The 20,548-nt window shown below is 51.5% G+C and overlaps 1 protein-coding gene across 13 annotated transcripts in view; it reads right to left on the bottom strand.

Annotated features, from left to right (window-relative positions):
• Positions 1 to 4,218: 4,218 nt before the first annotated feature.
• Positions 4,219 to 20,548, bottom strand: part of TCF7 (transcription factor 7) — a 34,131-nt gene continuing 17,801 nt past the window's right edge. For 2 of the 13 annotated variants that reach the window (XM_070571037.1, XM_070571027.1), the window contains exons 4-11: positions 14,686 to 14,797; positions 13,753 to 13,843; positions 12,175 to 12,267; positions 10,806 to 10,925; positions 10,175 to 10,337; positions 9,956 to 10,063; positions 9,374 to 9,422; positions 7,917 to 8,176 (exon numbers count right to left, since the gene is read on the bottom strand). In XM_070571037.1, the coding sequence (XP_070427138.1) occupies positions 8,055 to 8,176; positions 9,374 to 9,422; positions 9,956 to 10,063; positions 10,175 to 10,337; positions 10,806 to 10,925; positions 12,175 to 12,267; positions 13,753 to 13,843; positions 14,686 to 14,797 (858 nt within the window). In that variant the 3' untranslated portion in view covers positions 7,917 to 8,054. Of the gene's footprint in view, positions 6,838 to 7,916; positions 8,177 to 9,373; positions 9,423 to 9,955; positions 10,064 to 10,174; positions 10,338 to 10,805; positions 10,926 to 12,174; positions 12,268 to 13,752; positions 13,844 to 14,685; positions 14,798 to 20,548 lie in introns of those variants that run through there. The other 11 variants (XM_070571029.1, XM_070571031.1, XM_070571028.1 and 8 more) reach the window with 11 other exon arrangements.

The following is a 20,548-nucleotide window of genomic DNA, read 5'->3' on the forward strand; positions in this document are numbered from 1 at the left end:
TACTTTCCCTCACATTATCATAGACTAAGGATGTGCCCCCTCAAACAAATTCTGATAATTCTTACATTGTAGAAGCAAGTTACCTCTTTTGAAGTGCTGTTGCATTTTATTTGCTCGCCTTTATAAGTCTACTTTAAGACACAAAGTAGGTTTTGCTTTACAATTTTTATGTTTTTCCAAAGATTGACAAGGGCATCCCTTTAAGTTACAGATCTCTGAGTGGCATAATAGCTGTGATTTGTTTGTTCTACAACTGTTGGAACATACCAGCTGTTGGAATTAAGCAAGATCTATATTGTAATTTGGTGGGCTGCTAGGATTTCAGCCCTCTAACATGATGTCATGGTTATGCTGAGCTTAGCCTGGAACTAGCTCAAGAGGGAGGAGAGTAACAGTGAGTCACTATGGGCATGTGACTCAGGGCAGGCAGATATTCCAAACCACATGATCTCTTAATTTACCTAAAAATTGGCTAATCCTCTGGTCTGTTTTCTGATCCAAGGTAAATTAAGAAGAAATTAGATAGGTTGCCCAGGCTCTTAATAGGGCATTTTGAACAGGGATAGAAAGTGGCTTCCACCAGGAGAGAGCAGCAGACCTCTTGCTCTGAGCATTATTTACCTTATCCACAGCCATCAGAATCCAGTTACCTTTTGAAGCTTAACTTATGCTTGCCACCACTTCCATTTGAAGATCTTTCTGATTTTCTTTTTCTAAAGCTCAGTATACATTCAGGTGGGAAGGAATCAAACAAATAAATGTTCTCCCTACAAAGTTGCTTGAGCTTTAAAAAGATGATAATCTGTATCTGGATTTGTGTGAAAACTGATTTCCAGCTTGGAAAGCAGTAGAGAACAAGGGAGAAGATTGCAAGTAAAAGGAAAGCATATGAATGGTTGAATTCCCTAAAGTGTAGCTCCTGACTTCTTTGTAGGAAATGTAAGACATGGTGGCCCTCTTGGCACCTTTTTGTGTAGTTAAGGAGGCAAGGCATAACGCTGCTGGGAGGGGATGAATAACTCTAATAAAAATGCTCCTGAACAGAACAAGATTAATGAGCAGATGGGGGCTACAGGGCTGGAAGGGTCTAGGAAAGGTTCCATGAAAAGAAACTAATGTGGTTTCAAAAGTCAAGTTGATTTGGTTGGGGGTGGAGGGATGCCCAAGGTGAGGGGGAAAGCAGTGCCCAGTCTGGAACTAGCAGCAGGAGCTTGGGTGTCAGTAGGTCTGCTTGGGACTATAGGCTGGCAAGAGACATTAGAGCCAGATTGGTTACAAAATTTTTGTGACACTCTAGGAAGAGTATTCATCAGACCCATGTTAGGCAGTGCAGTTTTTGAGTATTTGAACTAAAATTTTTTTTAATATTGAACTAAAGTATTCTGAAAATGGGGGGTTTTACAGCTAGAGTCCGGATAACTTTTTCTTGTTACTGTTATTTAAAATGACTACCTTGAAAAAGCAGAATGAGTAAGACAACTGGATGTGCATATTAAGACAAAGAATGGTGTTAGAAGTAGTTTAGAACATGTCCCTTGCCCCAAGATTGAGCCATTTGGATACCTAAGCAAGGTAGACTGAATGTCCATCCTGTTGAGCCGTCAGTGGAACCGAGCATTGTTGGTGGCATAAAGATGTTGGTGAAGGTGCCCTTGTTTGACAGATTTCCAATGTGGAACACTGTTTGAGTGATAGTCTCTTAACTTGTGGATGACATACTTGCTGCCTTGCAGTATTGTGCACTGTTGGCTACATCTGGTCTTTGTGCCAATACCAAGAGGCATTTTGTGGGAGGAATATAGTTGCTCACAACAACATCTGCTTCCACATCTCTAGTTCTCATTACCTTCCGACACCACTCAACTTAAAATTTTCAGCAAGTATTTACTGAGCACCTAACCTGCTATATGCCAACCTCTTCTTGCACACTCAGGATCGGCCTGCTTCATAAAAGTGCTCACTTTCAGTACTTCTCACCTGTATGGTACAAGTTCATATTTGTCCTTTCTGTGCTGAATGTGCCATTTCACAGTCTTTGACTCTTATCTGCTTTAGATGTTTTGCAGATATTTCTGTCCCAGGACGCTTATAATAAGGAGGGGTGAGAATACAGAGGGCTACACTCAGAAAACTATATTGAAAGGAGTTTCCAGAGTGGCTTTTTGTGTGTGTGTGTGACTTAATTCCTCCTCTTCCATATCCCCCCAACACTGACTGCACATGCCTGAAAATACAAGACTTCAGATAAAGGAATGAGAGAACACCTGGAATGACAGAGGAAGACCTGGTCCAGAGCCCCTGGTGAACGTGAAAGAAATGTCAGCCTGAACTAGTAACTATCTCCCATATAATTCATAGCAGCTAAAATATACCTTTCTTTGTATTGCTAGTGACCTAACTCATGAGGACTGCTAGAGATAGGATAGTTCCTACCCCTGGGCAGAATTTGCCCTTTCCAGTTAACTCTATGCCCAGTCCCATACTGTCCTTAACAACTTTAAAATCTCTCCTGACCTGAACTAGGCTTTTATTCTAGGGAACTGACTTAGGGAACATCCCCATCTGTGTTCACTGTTTTAAAACTCCCTGCTGGGGGCCGGCCTGGTGGCACAGTGATTCACATATTCTGCTTCGGCGGCCCAGAGTTCACCGATTTGGATCCTGGGTGTGGACCTATGCACCGCTTGTCAAGCCATGCTGTGGCAGGCGTTCCACATATAAAATAGAGGAAGATGGGCACAGATGTTAGCTCAGGGCTAATCTTCCACCAAAAAACCCCAAAAAACTCCCTGCTGTGTGACTACATGAAGTTAGGGCTCCTCTCTGACCCCCACTGCCCACTGTGGACAGATAGACCAGTGGAAGTCTTAGCTGCTCCAGACCAGTAGAAAGCCCAGGAGCCTAAGGTAAAAAGAGGCCCGTGGTGATTTGAGATCTGAAACAGGTGGTGATTGGAATAGTTGGGATTGGGGAAGTTGACACAATCTAGGAACCAGGGTCTGCTTGGATGGCCAGCTCTGTTTCAAAGGACCCTTGGTGAACTCTTAAGGCTCTGAAGAGATCTGAAAAACAGTCATGCTAGGGCAGCCTTTCTAACCTCAAAGAAAAGCCAGTTTAGCCTTTTTTTTTTTTTGAGGAAGATTAGCCCTGAGCTAACTACTGCCAGTCCTCCTCTTTTTGCTGAGGAAGCCTGGCCCTGAGCTAAGATCTGTGCCCATCTTCCTCTACTTTGTACGTGGGACGCCTACCATAGCATGGCGTGCCAAGCGGTGCCATGTCCACACCCAGGATCTGAACCGGCGAACCCTGGGCCGCCGAGAAGCGGAATGTGCACACTTAATTGCTGTGCCACCGGGCTGGCCCCCAATTTAGCTTTTTTATGTAATGAATTAGTTTTGGGTCTCAAATCTTCTACTTTGATACATAGGCCTGGAAAGTCCTTGTTACCGTTGACCCTTCTGCACTTTTTTCTGCTTCTCTGCACTTGTGGCCTTCATAGCCAGGCTTCTTGTACACCGAATAGAGCTGGGCAGCAGTGCTTTTGAGCCATTCAAAAGATATTTACAGCTCAGAAGAGTCTAGCTGTGGGCTTCCTGTAAAAGGGGGGAAACACCTTCAAATTGGGAGACTTGGGAAGGCCCTGCTAGCGTGCTGTGCTGAGCCCTCACCAGTATCCTCTGAGCACAGGAGGGCAGGGGGAACAGCTGCAACAAAGGGTCAAGGTCTATATTTCAAGCACATCTGCCAGTTGTCTAAGAATGTGTAAGGGAGGTTGGGGTATCTTGTCTCAGAAAACAGGGCTGGTTCTTGGCTGCACTGAGGTAGTACTGGTGTGGTATTTGAAGTTGAATTTGGGGCTGCACCCCTAAGTCACCCTGTGGCCTCACAGGAATGTGCTGGTATAATCTGGGAGGATTTGAGTTTCTTCTTTGAAGTCATTTTTTTTCCAAAAGGCTGGTTTGATTTTAACAAAGTTGCCAAAGCCCCCCCTCTGCCCTCACATACACAAAGAGTACATTGTTCATGTACCCAGTGTACTCTAAATAAGACACCAAATCAGATGCAGCAACCCAGTCTTGCATAAGCCTTGGTTAGAATGTAGTTTTTTGAAACAACTAGGCCAGCAGCCAGAGAAGGATTCTTTCTTTAAAATGGGACAGATGTCCAGAGAATAGCTGTTCTCCTCTAGCACCCTTCCAGAAAAAAGCAAGTCTAGGATTACAGCTTCCAGTGGCCTACTTTAAATAGACACTACTCTGGAAGATGACTTTATTTATAAATATTTTTAAACATAAAATCCAAAAAATATAACTCAGTGAAGTGAAAATTACAATGCATGATGGTGGCCCAGTGGCTGGCTGTTGAGATACACTTCTCGCCCGACATTTGTATCTAATGGTTGATTCACCTATTGAGGTGGCTTTATGACACCTTTTACATTCATGATGGCTTTCAGGAAGTTAACAGTATATTTTAACATGATGGAAACTGCTATGTAAAAAGGAGGTTGCAGATTTATCAAACTTCAGAGATTTTGTATAAAAATATGAAGACACTTTAAGCACCTTAAAAGACAGACAGTCTTTGGGAGGGAAGGGTGGTATTCAAATACCTTCTTGTGGGTTTTATGATGATACCAGGTTATAAAAGACCCTTGTTTGCTCTTGTTTTCCTCAAAACAGGATATGTACTTGTGGGTGTTTTCTCTCTCTGCCCTCAGAGGAAAATGGAGCCTGGTGGTCATGTGCACCTGTTCCTGGTTGGATTGTTCTAGGGTCTGTGGGTGGCAGTTTCCAACCCATTCTCATATGAGTACTAGGGGGCAGACTGGCCAGCACCTGCACCAGTTGTGAGGTCAGGATTGAGGGGTTAAGGGCAAGGCTTGGAATGGGAGTTTATACCCAGCATGAGCCCAGCTCTCAGGGTTGGGGCAGGGCTCAAGCCCCTTAAGGGGAGATGACAATAATAATCTCTGGCTTCTATAGGTTGAAAATCTTGAGAACATGTGTACCATAATAGAGAATAAACCCCAAGTTTCATGGCTTTGGAGAAGAAAAGGAAAGGGTGTCATGCTGTTACTAAAACAGCTTATTCCTCAGGGTGAAGCTTTTGAAAAAGAAACCCAGTAAAAAGTATCTTTATTCTCATGTTAAAAAAGTTTCTATGATGATGCATTAACAATACAAAAATATTTTGAACACTACAATGGTCCTTTTTTCTCTCTTGACTTCCTGCAACACTATACTAGAATATGTGATCTTTGGATTCTGAGAAACCAGTGGCTGAAGTAGCAACTTAAAGGCTTTTGTTGAGGGGTGTGTGTGGGTACAGGGACGGCCCTTTTTCTTTGGATTCAGGCTATGTACAGTGAGGAGGAGGCAAAAAACAAAGTTAAATTAAAAAAAGATTTGTTTTTTAAGGCTCAGGATTGAAGCTTGGCTCAGAAATGGGTTAAAGTAGGCTGTGGTGGAAACTCACTCTTCACCACTAGAGGTTTTCTGGGCTCCTTGCTTTGGTTGTAATGGTCCTCCTTCCTGCAGCCCCATAGGGAAACTGAGTTGGCCTGGTTTCATGCTGGAAGATAGGCACTGGCTGTCATGAGGTTTGGTTTGCCCTCTCTTACAACTGCCCAAGAGCTGGCTAGACTGACGTGAGTAAGCTGGAAGTGGAGCTGTGAAAAAGGCTCTCAGAATGGGCAAGGATATACACTGGATTTTGGGCCATGACTTTGAACTGTTGACCGCAGCCACTAGTGACTGGCCTGGGACTTTGGTATCAAGGCTTCTTAGGTGGTTGAATTTCTCAGGAAACATTTCCAAGTAATTTGAACTAAAGCCAGATACCCCACCACCACCCACACTTGCCTGATCAGGTAGTGTCAGGTTATTCATGTTGCCTAGGGTGATAGGCCTAAACTTAATCTACTCCATTCCCGCCTCTTCTTGCAAGCTGAGAATGTGGCAAGAGGCTTTGTCTTGTCCAGCTTATGAATAGCAGCTGGTTTTCTGTAAACAGGGCTTCTCCAGGCCCTTAAGAGAGAAGCACTGTCATCTTGAGTTTTGTGGTTGTGACCATGCTCGCATGTTGTTTGATAAACCAGCTCATTCTTGGTCCATGAAGTGTCTGGTGTGGGGAGGGCACGGCAGTGGTGGGGAAGCAGAGTAGGGAAAGCAGGTGGGCTCAGTCCAGCCCATCTCTGCCCTAAAACGGAAAAGCAAGAGAGGCAGGGGCATGTGGCTAGCAAGACAGATGGTGAAAAGAATGGACACAGCTGCCAGGGGCACAAAAGGTGCCCTTAATCAGATGGCACAACACAGATCTCATTCCCACCACTCAGAGCAGTTTGAATTGATGGCCCCAGGTTCAGGCAGAAGTTGTGCAGCCTCTGAAATCTCCAGGGCCTGGACCCTCAGAAGAAGTTAGCAGGGCCCCTGATCGGTTTCCTCTCGCTTTGGGGCTCTGTCGCCTCCTTTCAGAGGGTGGGTCCCTGGAGGAGCTCAGGTGTCCTGTGCATGCTAGGCTGCCTGTCTCTGAGATTCCTGTTGTTGTACCTGTGTACTCTGCGGGGTGCTGTGGGAGGCCTGTGGGGGCCCAGGGAGTTGGGAGGCTGAGAGTGGCTGAGAGACCTGGTGATGTAGGTGCTGGCTCTGCGGGACTAGCAAGCAGTTCTGTGGGGAAGCCGGGCAGCAGGAGGTATGAGGGCGAGTCCTGGGGGGCTGGGGACTCGGGGCAGCCTAGAGCACTGTCATCGGAAGGAACGGGGCTGGGGCAGCGGCCTTCTCCGGGTAAGTACCGAATGCATTTCTTTTTCCTCCTAGGAATAGTGAAGAGAGTTATCTGTAAATAGAGGGTGAATTCATAGTCATACACCACAACCAAAAAATACCGTCCTTGCACAGGCCTAGTTGCCCTTCTTGTCCCCTCTCCCCATGACTTGCATTATTTGCCCATACCTTCAGACCTGAATTTCAGCACTGCAACTCTGCAGGGCCTGGCCCAGACCTGGACCAGGTGCAGTTCCCAGCACAGCCACAAGGTGGCACAGAGACCTTTTGTAGCTAGGTCTGTGGGCTGCCTCCTGTTTTCCAGGGGAGCCATCTCCTAATCTGGGCCTTTGAGCCTCTGCTTCGTGTTAGTGGGGCTCACCTATTCTTACCATCTTAGAGTTCTCTGAACCACAATTTGTCTCTGAGGAGTGTAGAATGGATGGAAGAGGACCTCCTCCGAGGACAGGGTTGCCTCCCATCATGTGTATATACACATACATACTCCCTGAATTCCTCTTTGCCCTTGGACTTGGGAGCATGGTAGGCATTCTGAGGGGCTGGAAGAGTATTCGTTAGAGTCAGTGAACTTAAACTGGAGTAGCCTCAGCCTTAGCCCTACCAGGTCTGGCCTGAACTAAGCTAGGCAACTTTAGCTACTTGGTAGGTATACCACCTTTTTTTCACATACACAGGTATTTCTCTGTTGTATGGTAAAACACACAGGTTTAGTGCCACAGGGCCTTATGATAGCCCAGGAGTATTCCTGCTCCTCTCTCCCTACCTCTTCAGCCCTGGAGTCTCAGTAGGCAGAAGATAATGAGTCACATGGCCACCTGGCATCCACATTATTCAGGTTATCTCTAATCACCTTGTTTTTCTTAGATTTAAGGGTTCAGGATGAAATAGGCAGGGATCCCAACTTGAAGAGGTGAGTGGGAGCTGGTGGGCCATGATCACATTTAGGCCTTGGAACAGGGGTTCAGGCCACCTGAATGGTGTGTGTGAGATTTGTCTGCTGAGGACCTGTTAGCCCTAAATAGCACCCGACCATCATTACCAGAAGACCCTAGGCACCAGAACTATCTTCTTGAGACTGCCTTTCCCTTCCCTTCTAAAACATTCTGTCTTTCCCCTTCCTTCCACCTAGACCCAACTGATCTTCCCCAAAAGCTGTGTTCAGTGTTCACTCCCATTTTTAGGAGGCATGGCCTCCCCAATCTGTGGGTATGCCTGGGTGCTGAGGGGCCAAAGGAGGGCTGCAGGCCCAGCAGAACTTGTACAGGGAAGTCAGGGAAGCAGCTTGAAGCAGAGAGGATAGTGGTGGGGACAAACCCACCTGCACGGACCACACCAATCCGTCTGCTGGTTGAGGCCAAAGCGAGCACGGCATTTCTTAGGCGAGCCAGGGTCTACTCACAGCCATGCCAGAGGAGCAGAGCAGGGCAGAGGGTGAGCAGGCAGGCAGGCAGGCAGCAGGGCAGAGCAGGGCCCAGAAAGAAGAGGTAACATCAGTGTTAGCCAGTCACAGATACCCCGCAGCCCCCACAGGCAGAGTGAGCCTCTCCGTGGCACAGCCAGCCCCCGTGGGAGCCCTAGGGCCCAGAGCCAAGGTATCCGGAAAGGTGGGCACCCAGCTGGGCAGGAGAGGCAGTGGGAAGAATGGTGGGGTTGGGAAGGGAGGGGACCCTATCAGGCTGCTCTTCTCTGTGGCTTATGGGGCCGCTTGCAGCATGAGAGCTGCAGGAGAGGAGCCCAGGGAGGCCCATGGGGATCCAGCGTCTTCTGCCTTAGGGCTACCCAACCCCCTGCCCATTTTATCCAGTTTTTAAAAATTATTGCCAGTGCCCAATCTGCCTGACCCATATCTTCTCATGCTGTAGTTTAAGCCTGTTCTACACATAAGATAAAGGCCATTCTTCAATCTCAGAAAAAATGGCTGAGGACTCTGCCTTGCCCTAGTCCTAGCCTCTAGCTTCTGTGTGTGGTGGCAGCACACCTGAGAAAGTGCTTCATGGATGTGAAGTCTGAATTACCAGAGTTGGAGCAGGAATTCACCCACAGGAAGGAGACCTGTGGCAGGGTGTGGGCTCTCTGGATTCTTATGCAGAGCACTTTGCACTGAAAAACGGTTGGGGTGGTGGGGCAGTGACAGAGAAATTGCCGGGCATTAGCCATCAGGCTGTGAGACTACTGGGCCTAGGCATGGAGCCTGGCTCAGCCTTCAACTGGACAGCCTGCTGCCCACCTCAGCAGAACTAACCAGGATGCGGTGTTTGAGTTTAGTATTAAATCATATGCTCAGTTCCTCACTAGTTTCTCTGGCAAAGGCTAGCTATGAGCAGGGCTAGCAAAGGTGGCGGGGGTGCTGTGGGTCAACATACCACTGCTACATGAATTGGCTTCTGCTGGTCTTCCCTGGGACCTAGTATAGCTGTTCCTCACATGGGGGTTTGACTTGTGAGATGCAGGCCTTGTTTCTAGAGGGCCCAGGCCCTCAAGGTTTGTGGCTGAGTACTCTGCCCCTCCTCCCTCTTGGTCAGAGCAGGGCTGCTTGTCAAGTGGAGGCCTGGAAAGGAGTCTCCATCACTGCTGAGGGAAGGCCTCACCTGTGTTGGATTCTTGGTGCTTTTCCCTTGACCGCCTCTTCTTCTTCCCCTGCGGGGAACAAAAGGAGGGATGATCAGATCTGGGAGGCAGATGCCATAAACCTAGTAAGCGAGTGGCTAGGACACCTGCAGGCTTATCCCTAGCTTGGCTGCCACTGGGATTCCAAGCACGCAGTCCCCCACTACCTGGGGGCCTGGTGTTTCTTGATTGCAATTCTTGCTAGGTTACCATGGGGCAGTTAGGGGCTCCTCTCCTCCCTTTGCCATGCTGGTCTCCATTTTGAATGGAGATGGTGACTTCCAGGCCCCTTTCTCCCCTTCTGCTCATGTGGCCCAAATACTGGGTAACAGCCCTGAGTAGGGTTAGAAAACTGGACGTTGGCCTACTTTTAGGAGCAGCTCCCCTTGCTTGGCTCTCTTCTCCCAGCCATGGGAGGCCTTGGACTCTCCACTCCACCACCTTCACTCCTTAACTGTGCCTTCAGAACAGTAGTCCTGCCTTCCCTGCTGAAACTGTGGCCTGGGGCATGACATCTTGAAGGTTCCCCTACTGGCCCCTACTGTATGTTGTTGGTCACTTACGTAGTTGTCCCGCGCTGACCAGCCTGGGTAAAGCTGCATGTGCAGCTGCCTCTCCTTGCGGGCCAGCTCATAATACTTGGCCTGCTCTTCCCGCGACAGCGCGTGCCACTGCAACGGGGAAGTGGGGGGCAGGTGTGGTGCATCAGGGAGTCAACAGGCTGCACCAGGGTCAAGATGGTCAGGAGCTGCCCCTGCCAGCCCACCTGCCCGTGGCCTTACCCTGCGGCCCAGAATCTGGTTGATAGCAGCGCTCTCCTTGAGTGTGCACTCTGCAATGACCTTGGCTCTCATCTCCTTCATGTACAGCATGAAGGCATTGAGTGGCTTCTTGATGGTTGGCTTCTTAGCCTCCTTCTCTGCCTTGGATTCGGCCTGTGTCTTCCTGAGAAACACATGTTCAGGTCACTCGGGAGCCCCCACAGTGTCCACCTAATGCTACCACCCTCCTCTAGTGTATGTGTAAGTGCATGGATACTAGGGTTTTGTAAATGGAATCCTTTTTTCTGAGCTGCCCCAAAATGGATGAGCAGAGCTAAGTAACTTCATTACAGAAATACTGCAGCTAAGTAAGAAAAGTACGTGTGAAGATTTCTCTGCCCTTCCCTTGCCTCGAACTAAATCCTTGTTCCCCACCCTACCCACTCCCTCTTGCTTCTGAGAATCAAAAAACAGTGGTCATTGGCAAGAGCCACGGACAACCTGACCAGAGGCCGCCTCTGGCAGTCCCTGGAGCTTCTAGGCAGCAGGCTTTGGGCCTGGTGGGAGGAATCCCAGCTGATGAATGAAGAGGAACCTGAGATCTGCTCACCTATTCCCCACCCTCCTCCCCACTGTGTGCCTTTTCACTCACAGGGTTCGGTCATAGGGCTGCAGCTCCTGCTTCCCTGAGGGGGGCACAATGGCTGGGTGGGGAATGGCTGCGGGGTGACCAGGTACGCCGGAGCCTAGCATCAGGGATGGGTGGGTGAACCTAGAAGCAGGAGGGGAGTTAACACTGAGCCAAGGTAGGTACAGGCCAGATGTTTGGACACAAGGAGGCCCCTCCACAGTACACGAAGACAAGTGAACAGATACCCCACCCCCATTAACCTGCACACAAGTACACAGAGATACGTACAAATACCTGCTCCCAACACGTTACACAGACACATTGTGAAATCTACACATACGTCATTCAGGTGGTTACTAAGTCCTAAATACCTTTTGAATCTGTCTCCTCACCTCTTGCCCTAACCAGTTCAGCTTCATGAGCCTGTGGCTGCCCTGGGGGCTTCCTCACTCTTCTGCTTGACCCCTCCAGGACTCCCTCCACACAACAGCCAGAGTGACCTTTTAAAAACACCTGAGTACTCCTGCTGAAATTCCTCCATTGACCACAGAATAAAACCCAGCCTCCTCCCTGGGGCCTGCACAGCCTTGCATTACCATCCCTGCTGACATTTCTAGCCCCATCTCTTCCCCTCTGTTTCCCATCACTCCCACCCCCAGCCATCCCCAACTACTGCTGTTCCCTTTGTCCCCCTCGCTCAGAAAATGTTACCCTTTTCACGAAGCTCTTCCTGACCCATCAAACCTGGCTGGGGTCTCCCTGGAGATTCCCCATCACCCAGATAGCTTATTCAACTGCTGGTGCTGTGTCACTACCTCCTGTCCTGGGCTGTGAGCTCTGGTACAGCTGGAAATGTCAGCTGAATTCTTTGTTCCATACTTGGCATGGGTGTGTCACTGAGAGAGTGACCTAAGTGAAGGGATACACATACACACACACCTCCCACTTCACTTTCTCGCTGTTCTCTAAATACCATTCTGCCCCTTGCTGCTTGCAAGGTGTGGTGTCCCTGAGCAGGCAGCCCCTAAGGGCCAGAGGTTGGAGACACATGTAAAAGGTGCTCCCTCAGCAGGGATGCAAAAGAGAGGTGAGTGCACATACATCTGCACACAGGCTGACTCACATACGCACAGAGGCAGGAGCACAAGCACATGTGTGCACGCACTGGCTGCTCTGTGGTGCTCTGCTGCACAGTATGGACTGGGTATAGGCCTCTTGCACTCCCACTGGCTTTATTCTCAGGCACAGGGCAGCAGGGGGCTGCAGAATGACAGACAAACGGATGGACAAGCAACTAGCACAGGGCAAGCAATGGCCTGGGCATGGCCTCGTGGGCACTGAAGCCTGGGCAACAGGAAGCAGGAGCCCGGCTGCAGGATAGGGGACTCACCTGGGGTAGGGGGTGCCAGGGGCTGCAGTGGGGGCAGGGAAGTGCTGTCTATATCCGCAGGAAGGGGACAGGGGGTAGAGAGGAGGGCTGGGCCTGTGGTTGGGAAAGACAGCTGTTAGCAGTGTGGCTACTGGCCAGATGTGGGGAAGGACTTCCCCACCTTTCTTGGGCCTGACCCATAGTGTGAAGACCACTCCACCTTTGGGTTTTAAGCATCTGCCACCAGAGGGCACTGTGCTGCACCAGTTTCCTTCTACAGGCTTGTACTGGTGCTTAAGGTGTAAATGGCAGCATTTTCCTGGGACCCAGCTTGGCAGGACCCCAGGTCCCCTCCAGCCTTGCCTCCTGCAATTTCCTTGTCAGTACAGGGTTGATACCTACACTAGGGCCTTTGCATCCACTGTTGACACTGCCAGGATTGTTCTTCTACCCCACTTTGCCTGCTTCAACTCCTGATCATCCTTCAGGTCTTGCTTGGCTAAATGACGCTTTCTCCTGAAAGCCCTTGAGATCCCAAGCTGAATGAGGCACACTTCTGGGCTCCTACAGTTTCCAGTCAAAGTACTGCTAACATTGCCATGTAACTGGCCTCTTGCCTGGGTTGCGCACTAGGTGGACTGAGTTCTGAGAGGACAGGGACCTGAGGATCAGCCAACTTCAGCAGTGCTTCTCTGGTGCCCAGAAGCCTGCCTGGCACACCTGAATCCTGTAGCTACTGGTGGGGGTAGTCCTGATTTGTATTCAGAGTGGAGCTTTGTTCAAGGAGAATCTGGAAATGCAGGAGTGATCTGAACATGGATAAAGGGCAAGTGGAAAGGGGCACGCAGGCCCCAAGCTGGGCCTCTGGCCTGCCCTGCCTTCCTGGGAAGCCAGGCTTTCCTGCTGTTTGGTGACTGCCCCAGCCCAAAGGCTAAAGACCTGCTCAGGTCAAACTGCAGTTGATGAGCAGAGAGCCAAGTAGCCTGCTGAGGCCCAGCTCCAGTTGAAGACAGGCCCTTTGACCCACATTGGGCCCAGTGACTTGAGATCCAGGCTGGCTTTTCTTGGCCCAGCCGTAATAGACTCTCCAAGCAGGCTGGCCAGGGGCTTGGGCTCAGATGGTCACCAGAGGGGCAAGGAGGGACCCTGCCCCTCAAGCAGCTCAGCCAAGAAAGGGACCAGCCAGCAGCAGGCATTAGGGCAAGTGGAAAGTATCCCCCTGCCCACCAGGAGGCTGAGAAGCAACAGCCTCTCTTGTGGCCAAATCACGCTGTCACCTCCTTGCTCAGGCCTACCTTTTCTTCCTCACATACTCATATAGCCCTGAGCAGCCCAGGGTTCCCCCATTCAAGTCTCTTAGACACTGAGGCAGAGTTCAAGTGTGACAGGGCTGGGACCAGGAGCCAGGTCTCCTGAGGCTTCCCAAAGGGAGTATGTCAGGCTACCTGGGGAATGAATAGAGCTGCCGGCCAGCCCCTCGGTACCTATATAGAGCTGGCAGCAGGGTGCTCAGCACAGAAGGATGGAGGAGGAAAATGGAAGGTTAGGTATGGGTCCAACCAGCACAAGATACCCCTTTCCCACTGGGCCCACACTCACCAGCTCACAGTGTGGGGGAGCTGTCCCATGCTGCCTGAGGTCAGGGAGTAGAAGCCAGAGAGGTCAGGAGTCTGTAGAGGTCTGTGAACTCCTACAGTGGAGAGAGGCTGAGTAAGTAAGCCAGCCTGACCCGGAGGTCCACTTCAGCTAGTTACTGCCTTCTAGAGCCTCCAGTGGGGCTTCTAAGAACCTACTCCCCTTTGCTAGAGGACCAGACACACTGGTTTGTTCAGGACTATCCCAATGTGATAATAGCACCCCTTTACAGGCTAGGGAACCAAGGGCAGAGGGGTTGGGTGACTTGCCTAAGGGCACTGGCTGGGCCATCGGCAAAGTTGAAGTCATTCAGGATTGGGAGGCCAAGCCTTGCCACGCCCTGGTCCACTGTTGGTCTGCAATTGGAGCCTTTCTGCTGGTGGCTCTGGCCTGGCTTTCTGAGCAGGAGGCAGGCCCCCTGGGCTGGGGGAACCTGGCCTCTGGGGAACCAGGACCTACCCCTCCCCCCAAGGTTGAGTCAGCAGGTTTCCCATAGCCCACAATGGCTGATTTCAGAATGACTTTGCCTGAGGCTGAAGTGAATCAGCCATCACAACCACCACTTTCCATTTTCTCACTGTGGGGAGGGAAAGGCTACAAGTTTTATAGTTATCAACTTTACACAAATGCCTGCTTCCATAATGGCGGTGGGGGGGTGGTCACTCAGGATTTAGGCTCCTACTTCAACTGGAAGCCTTCAAATTTTGACCTGACACCACCTCCCCCAGCCCTCTGGCGCCCTCAATCCATCTTCCTGGCAGTTTCTTTGGGCCCTGAGTTTACACAGCCCCAGGTACTCCAGGTGTAAAAAGGGGCCAGCCACCCGGTCTCAGAAGCTGGGGACTTGGCCCCCAGTCTCTGCATCTTGTTAGGCCCCTCCCCATCCCAGGCCCATACCTTGCTTCTGGCTGATGTCGGCTGGTGCAGGTGTGGGGTGTGGGCTGCTGAAATGTTCATAGAGAGGAGAGAGTTGGGGGACACCGTGGGCGGGCTGACTGGCCTTGTTGTGCTGAAAAATGAGAAGGAGGATGGGTGAAAGTGGGGAGACCTGAGGGATGAAGGCACAGGGCTGGAGGCAAACATATAGGCAGAGCCTCATTTAGCTGTGTACACGCAGCCCAACTGTCAAAGGAAAGTGTGGTGGTCAAAACCACAGGCCTCATGGGAGGGGGCTAGCCCTCAATCAACCCTGTGTCCAGTGGCCCTGCCCTCCTGCCCACCACCCCCTAGACTTTGCCCAAGCAGTCTCATCTCCTAGAGAGCTTCTCAGTCTTTCTGTGCATTTTCTGAGGTACATCTCCCCTGTCCAGGAAATTCTTCCTTCCTCCTGGTCTCATAGATACCCCAGTTTCTCTGAGGCAGTATGGCTTGTCTGGGGGGCTGCTCACAGCCTCTGGCCCCAGACATCAGGGCATGGTCTGAGGACCTGGTGTACCTCAGGACAGCCTGAAGCTTTCTTTCCTTCTCCTCCAGCCCCCAGACTGGGGGTCCTAAGTCTGACCCTTTGTCCCATCTCAAGCTTAACAGGATTTGCTGACACAGGGAAGCGCCCCCCCCCAGCCCTCTAACTCAGGGGAGGTGGGGCCAGGTGGGGCCTGGCTCTCTCCAGGGCCAACTTACCCAGCCCCCACACTTCCTGTTTCCTCAACACCGCAGGACTCTTACTTTTCACACTAGTCACATGGATCTGTCATGAGATGACTCAGTCAGGCTGGGAAGGGGGCTCCCCATGCAACCAAGCCACAGGGAGTTGCTGCTCAGGGCCAAGGCCCAGCTCTGCATATCCTCAGTGTTCACCTGCTCAGACAACTGGAGACATCACCTACAACTGAGGCTCAGCTTCCACTCAGAAAAGTCCATCTGTGGGGATGCTACAGGTTGGGAGCACAGATGAGTGACTTCTGACACGTGACAGAAGAAACAGAGGACATCTTTGGAGTAAGACAGTAATGAGAGGCTGTGGCCTGGGCTCCTTCTCACCCTGTGGGTGAAATTTCCCACTGGGTGAATTTAGTTAGACTCTTTAATATCTCTGCACTTCAGTTTCCTCTCCTGTGTAATGGATGGGGTTCGTGATCCCTTCATTGCCAGGTCTGGGGAAGGTTAGGGTAGCTCAAGGTGAGGAGGCCTGGCACAGTTCCCTTGGCACTGGCTGTGGGGGATCCAGGGTGAAGCCAGAAGGAAGGCCCAGTATGAGCCACATCGTAGCCAAGGCGTGAGGCTCCCAGGTGGGCACAGGCTCCCACAGCTCCCAGCACCAGACAGCCCTGGCCACCATCTTCCCCCATTGCTGCCTCCAGAGGAGCTTGAGGCAGGTGCTCACACTGCCAACTGTCAGTCCCCTGCCGTCTGCCTTCCATGAGGAGCCTTACACTCCAGGGCTAATCAGCCTTCCTTTTGTCCTCAGGCAGACAGGGGTTGATGTCCCAGTAGTGGTAGCTCCTTTGCAGCTGCATGGATTTGGCACCACAGCCCCTTCCTCAGCCTGATGCCTCACCTCTAACCAGAGCCCACCACAACCACCACCCGCCGCCGCCCCGACCCTGCCCGGCCTCCTCGGGCGGGCAGGAGAGCCTCCTCCTGTCAGCCCCAGGGAGGGCGCTCCACTGTGAGCTTGAGGAAGAGTCGGCTGAACACGTTCAGATCCTGGCTCTAATGTGTAGCCTTCCAGAACTTAACTACGATATCTGAGCATCCGTTTCCTTGTCAAATGGAGATGGAGATGATCATAGGGTTATTGTGAGGATAAAGCCAGACAATACCTAAGAGCTCAATTACTCAGGTGTCAGGTAATGAGGAAGGGACATGTAGGAAACCCCTCATTCACCTTGAAGAGCCTTCACAGGTGCAAAGGAAATGCTACTCACAGTGCTTCCCTAGCCCTCTGGTGCTGGACCTCACATGGGCCAGATGCTTGGCTCTGATTATGCCAAAGGGGGTTTGCCTGGAGATGGCAAGCATGACTGGAAGCCCACTAGTAGCATCACCTGGGCAGGGCGCTGATGGGGCCATGCTGTCCCCAGGCCTTGAACACTGTGACTTTCCTGTGCTGTTCTAAGCCAGGCTTCCTGAGTAAGCTGGGGGAGGCTCATGCCACTCTCAGGCTTTCTTTTATCCCCAGCACTTACTCTAGACACACCTGTGACAGGTTGAGGGGTGTGTGAGAATGGAAGTTGGAATGTAGGATCCTCAGGCCTGCAGGTGGCTGGCAAGAAAAAGAGGAATGAGCCAGGACAGCTGCTAGGTGTGTGGATCCATGTGAAATCCTTCATGTACTGAGTATGTGCTACATGCCAGGTACTGTGCCAAGCACTTTGCAAGCCCAGTCTCATTCCCACCAGGGTACCAACAGACTTCCATTTCTCCCATCTGTAAATCCTCCCCCAGCTACCACCTCATGTCTCCCTCTCCTTTCCTACAAACCTCATCAGAGCCATTCGCTGCCTCTAGTTCTCAGCTCTTGTTCTCTCTTCAACCTAGCCATTGTGTTGCCTCATCACTTCACCAGATGACTCTTGTCAAAGTCACCATTGACTTCCATGCTGCAGAACTCAGTGGTCAATTCAAAGTCTTCATTTTACCTAACCTCCCGGCAGCACTGGACACAACTGATTTCTCCCCCCGACTTGAAATAGTTTCTTCACTTGGCTTCTAGAATGCCACACTCACTTGATTTTCCTCCAGCCTCACAGGCTACTCTTTCTCAGCCTTGTTTCTGGCTCCTCATTCTCCTCCTGACTTGACCTGAGATTGGTCCTCAGCTCTCTATCTACCTTCACTCCCAGGGTGCTCTCATTCAGTCTCACAGCTTTAAAGGTCTTCATCTGATGACTCCACAATTCTATCTCTAGCCCCCACTTCTCCTAGGAACTCCACCTCCAAATGCCTACTCATTAGTTCTACTCAGAGGTCTAAAATGCTACCCAAACTCAACATGTCCAATTCAGAACCTTTGACTTCCTGCCCCAAACACTCCTCCCCATCTTAATGGCAATCCATTCTTCTAGGTATTCACATTGAAACACCTTGGAGTCATCCTTGACTCTTCTTGTTCTCTCACATCCCACATCCAATTTGTCAGCAAATCATAATGGCTCTACTTTCAAAATATATCTAGAATCCAACCACTCCTTCCTTCCTCCCTGTCTCCACCCAGTCCAAGCCACAGTCACTTCTCACCTGGATGACTGCAGCAGCCTCATGCCCCCTCAGCCAGTCCTGCGTCCAACAGCCACATGGATAACATCACTCTTCTGCCTAGAGCCTCCAATAGCCTTACCCAGGCCTACAAAACTGTACATGATCAGGCCCCTACTCTCTCTCTGACCTCACCATTACCTTCCTCTCTCCTCCTTGCTCACTATGCCCAGGACTTCCCATGGGTGCTTCAGCCTCTGGCCTCCTTCTCTAGTTATTCCAGTGATAATTTTTAAGTGTGCCATGATGCGAAGTAGGTTAGGAAGCCCAGCTCTAGGCTCACTGACCTTTTCACAAGGCCAGTTTGCCCCTTGTAAAATGAGGATGGAATATCAGCCCTGCCTACCTCGTTGGTCAGATATGAAAATCTTGCTTTATTCCAGAATTTTTTGGAGCAGAAGCCAAGGGCCTATGAAGTTGGGAAGCGTCCTGGAAACCTCTGGGGCCTTTTTATCCTGATGCGTTGCCAGGATAGTGGTAGCTAGACAACATCAGCCCTCATGGCAGGCAGGGAGACCGAGCCTCAGGGCCCATTCCCTCAGGAACCTGGGGCCTTGGTGAAGGCATCCCACCATTCACTGCCTAAGGGTACAAATGCCTGGAGTGATGGCCCAGCAGGTAGAGGGACCCACAAGTCCCTCCAAACCAGGGGGCTTTCGAGTCTAAGCTTCTCTTTCAGAGAAGGCCCTGCCATCCAGCCCTGGCTCTGGCTCTTTGGCCCTCAGGTTTGTAAGCCTGGCTGGTGGAGTGGGCAGCTCCGACCCTGGGAAGTCTTAGGAACAGAGCCTGGGGTCCAAGGTGCCACTCTAGGAAGACAGTCCTGGAGTCCCACCCTGCCAGGGGTGGGGTGGGGTGGGTCTCTGCTTCAAGGCAGGAGGGAGAAGGTGGTTCCACAGCAGGTTTCTCAGCAAACCACCCTCCCTGGGGAGGGCTAGCTTTGGCCAGGAAGCCCTGGAGAGCCCTCTCGCCTGAGGGAGAGCTAGAGCTGACAATCCTTGGCCAGGCTGGTTAAGTCCCAGATTGCACCACAGCTCAGGCTAGGCCTGGGAAACCTCAGAATTCAGCTCAGCCTACAGCCTCTGGCCTGGTACGTATGTGCGTTGACAAGGGTAGTTGGGGGGCAGGGGGCGGGGGTTGCCTGGTGGGCAGAGGGCTCATCTTGTCAGCCAGCCTTCCCTTGGAATGGGGAAAAGCCTCATTAAACAGGAGTCTGAAGCCAACCACAGAAGAGGTGCCAGGTGGGCAGGGGTGGGGCAGAGAACCTGTTGGCAGCTAGAGGCCCTCAGGTGGCCAGGGCTCCAGGGCAGGGCATTGAGGGCCTGGCCAGTCCTTCCCACGTTCATGCAGGCTGCCTCTGAGCCTCACTTCCCAGCCGCCCTCCATGTGTGGTATTGGTAGGCAGGGGGAACCGTCTGGCACAAGGCCCTGGTGCCCCATGCCCCCTCAGCTGGTGGAACGTCCCGCTCCAGAGCCTCAGCACAAGGCTGTCCCAGGGCCAGGCTGCCCAGACAACAGGGTGGGATCGCCTGGGGCCTGGTGTTTGTATGGGGAGCCTAGTGACTGGAGTTCCCCTCCTCTCCTCCCGCTGATGGTGACTGTACCCAGCCTCTAGTGAAGGGAGACAGGCCTGGGTTGATTGTCCCTACCAGGCCCTGAGCATCTCCATGGCACAACCTCATCTCTCTTACCTCTGAGGGCAGTGCCAAGCACAGAGCTGGGCACTCAGTAAGTGCTCACAGCATGGTGGAATGTATAAGTGAGGGATAGACGCAACAGCAGTCCACACTCCTTGATCAGGACCGCTGTTCTTTGCCTTTGCTGCAGCCCCCTCCCCCGTCCTCTCTCCAGACCACAGCACTCCAGGATGAGTCCAGGATTTTTGTGTGTGTGTGAGAGGAAGATTGGCCCTGAGCTAACATCTGTTGCCAATCTTCCTCTTTTCTGCTTGAAGAAGATTGTCGCTGAGCTAACATCTATGGCATCTTCTTCCATTTTATGTGGGATGCCACCACAGCTGGCTTGATGAGCAGTGCTGGGTCTGTGCCTGGGATCCAAACCTGCAAAGCCCAGGCCACCAAAGCAGAGTGCATGAACTTAACCGTGCCACCGAGCTGGCCCCAAGTCCAGGATTCTGAGACCTTTGGGCTGGGAGGCCATGCCTGCTATAGTTTAGGCAGAGGTGCTCCCTTCTGCTACTGCATTGCCCTGACTGCTCTTCCCCACGCCAAAGTCTGTTGGCCCAAAGGTCGTCCTCATCCTTCTGAGATGTTTTTGTTAGCCCACGGCTGGAAATCCTCACTCTGGTACCCCAGTGTGCCCTCCTCTTGTTGAGCAGACTGGAGCCAGGAAGGGGCCCAAGGGCAGGGCCAGGCAGAAGGAGGTGGAAATGGGGGACTCCTGAGGTAGGTCTCCTCTGCTCTGAAGTCGAGCTTGGGCCTGGCTGGGCTGCCCCCGCCTCCCCTCCCCCTTCCCCCCTCCCACTTCCTGCAGGCTCAGGTGAAAAATAAACACAGTCGGCATTTTCCCTGCAGACCGCAGCAGCGGTCCGCTCACAGGCTGTGTG

The sequence above is a fragment of the Equus przewalskii genome, chromosome 13 (genome assembly GCF_037783145.1).
Source record: "Equus przewalskii isolate Varuska chromosome 13, EquPr2, whole genome shotgun sequence".
NCBI classification, from domain to species: domain Eukaryota; kingdom Metazoa; phylum Chordata; class Mammalia; order Perissodactyla; family Equidae; genus Equus; species Equus przewalskii.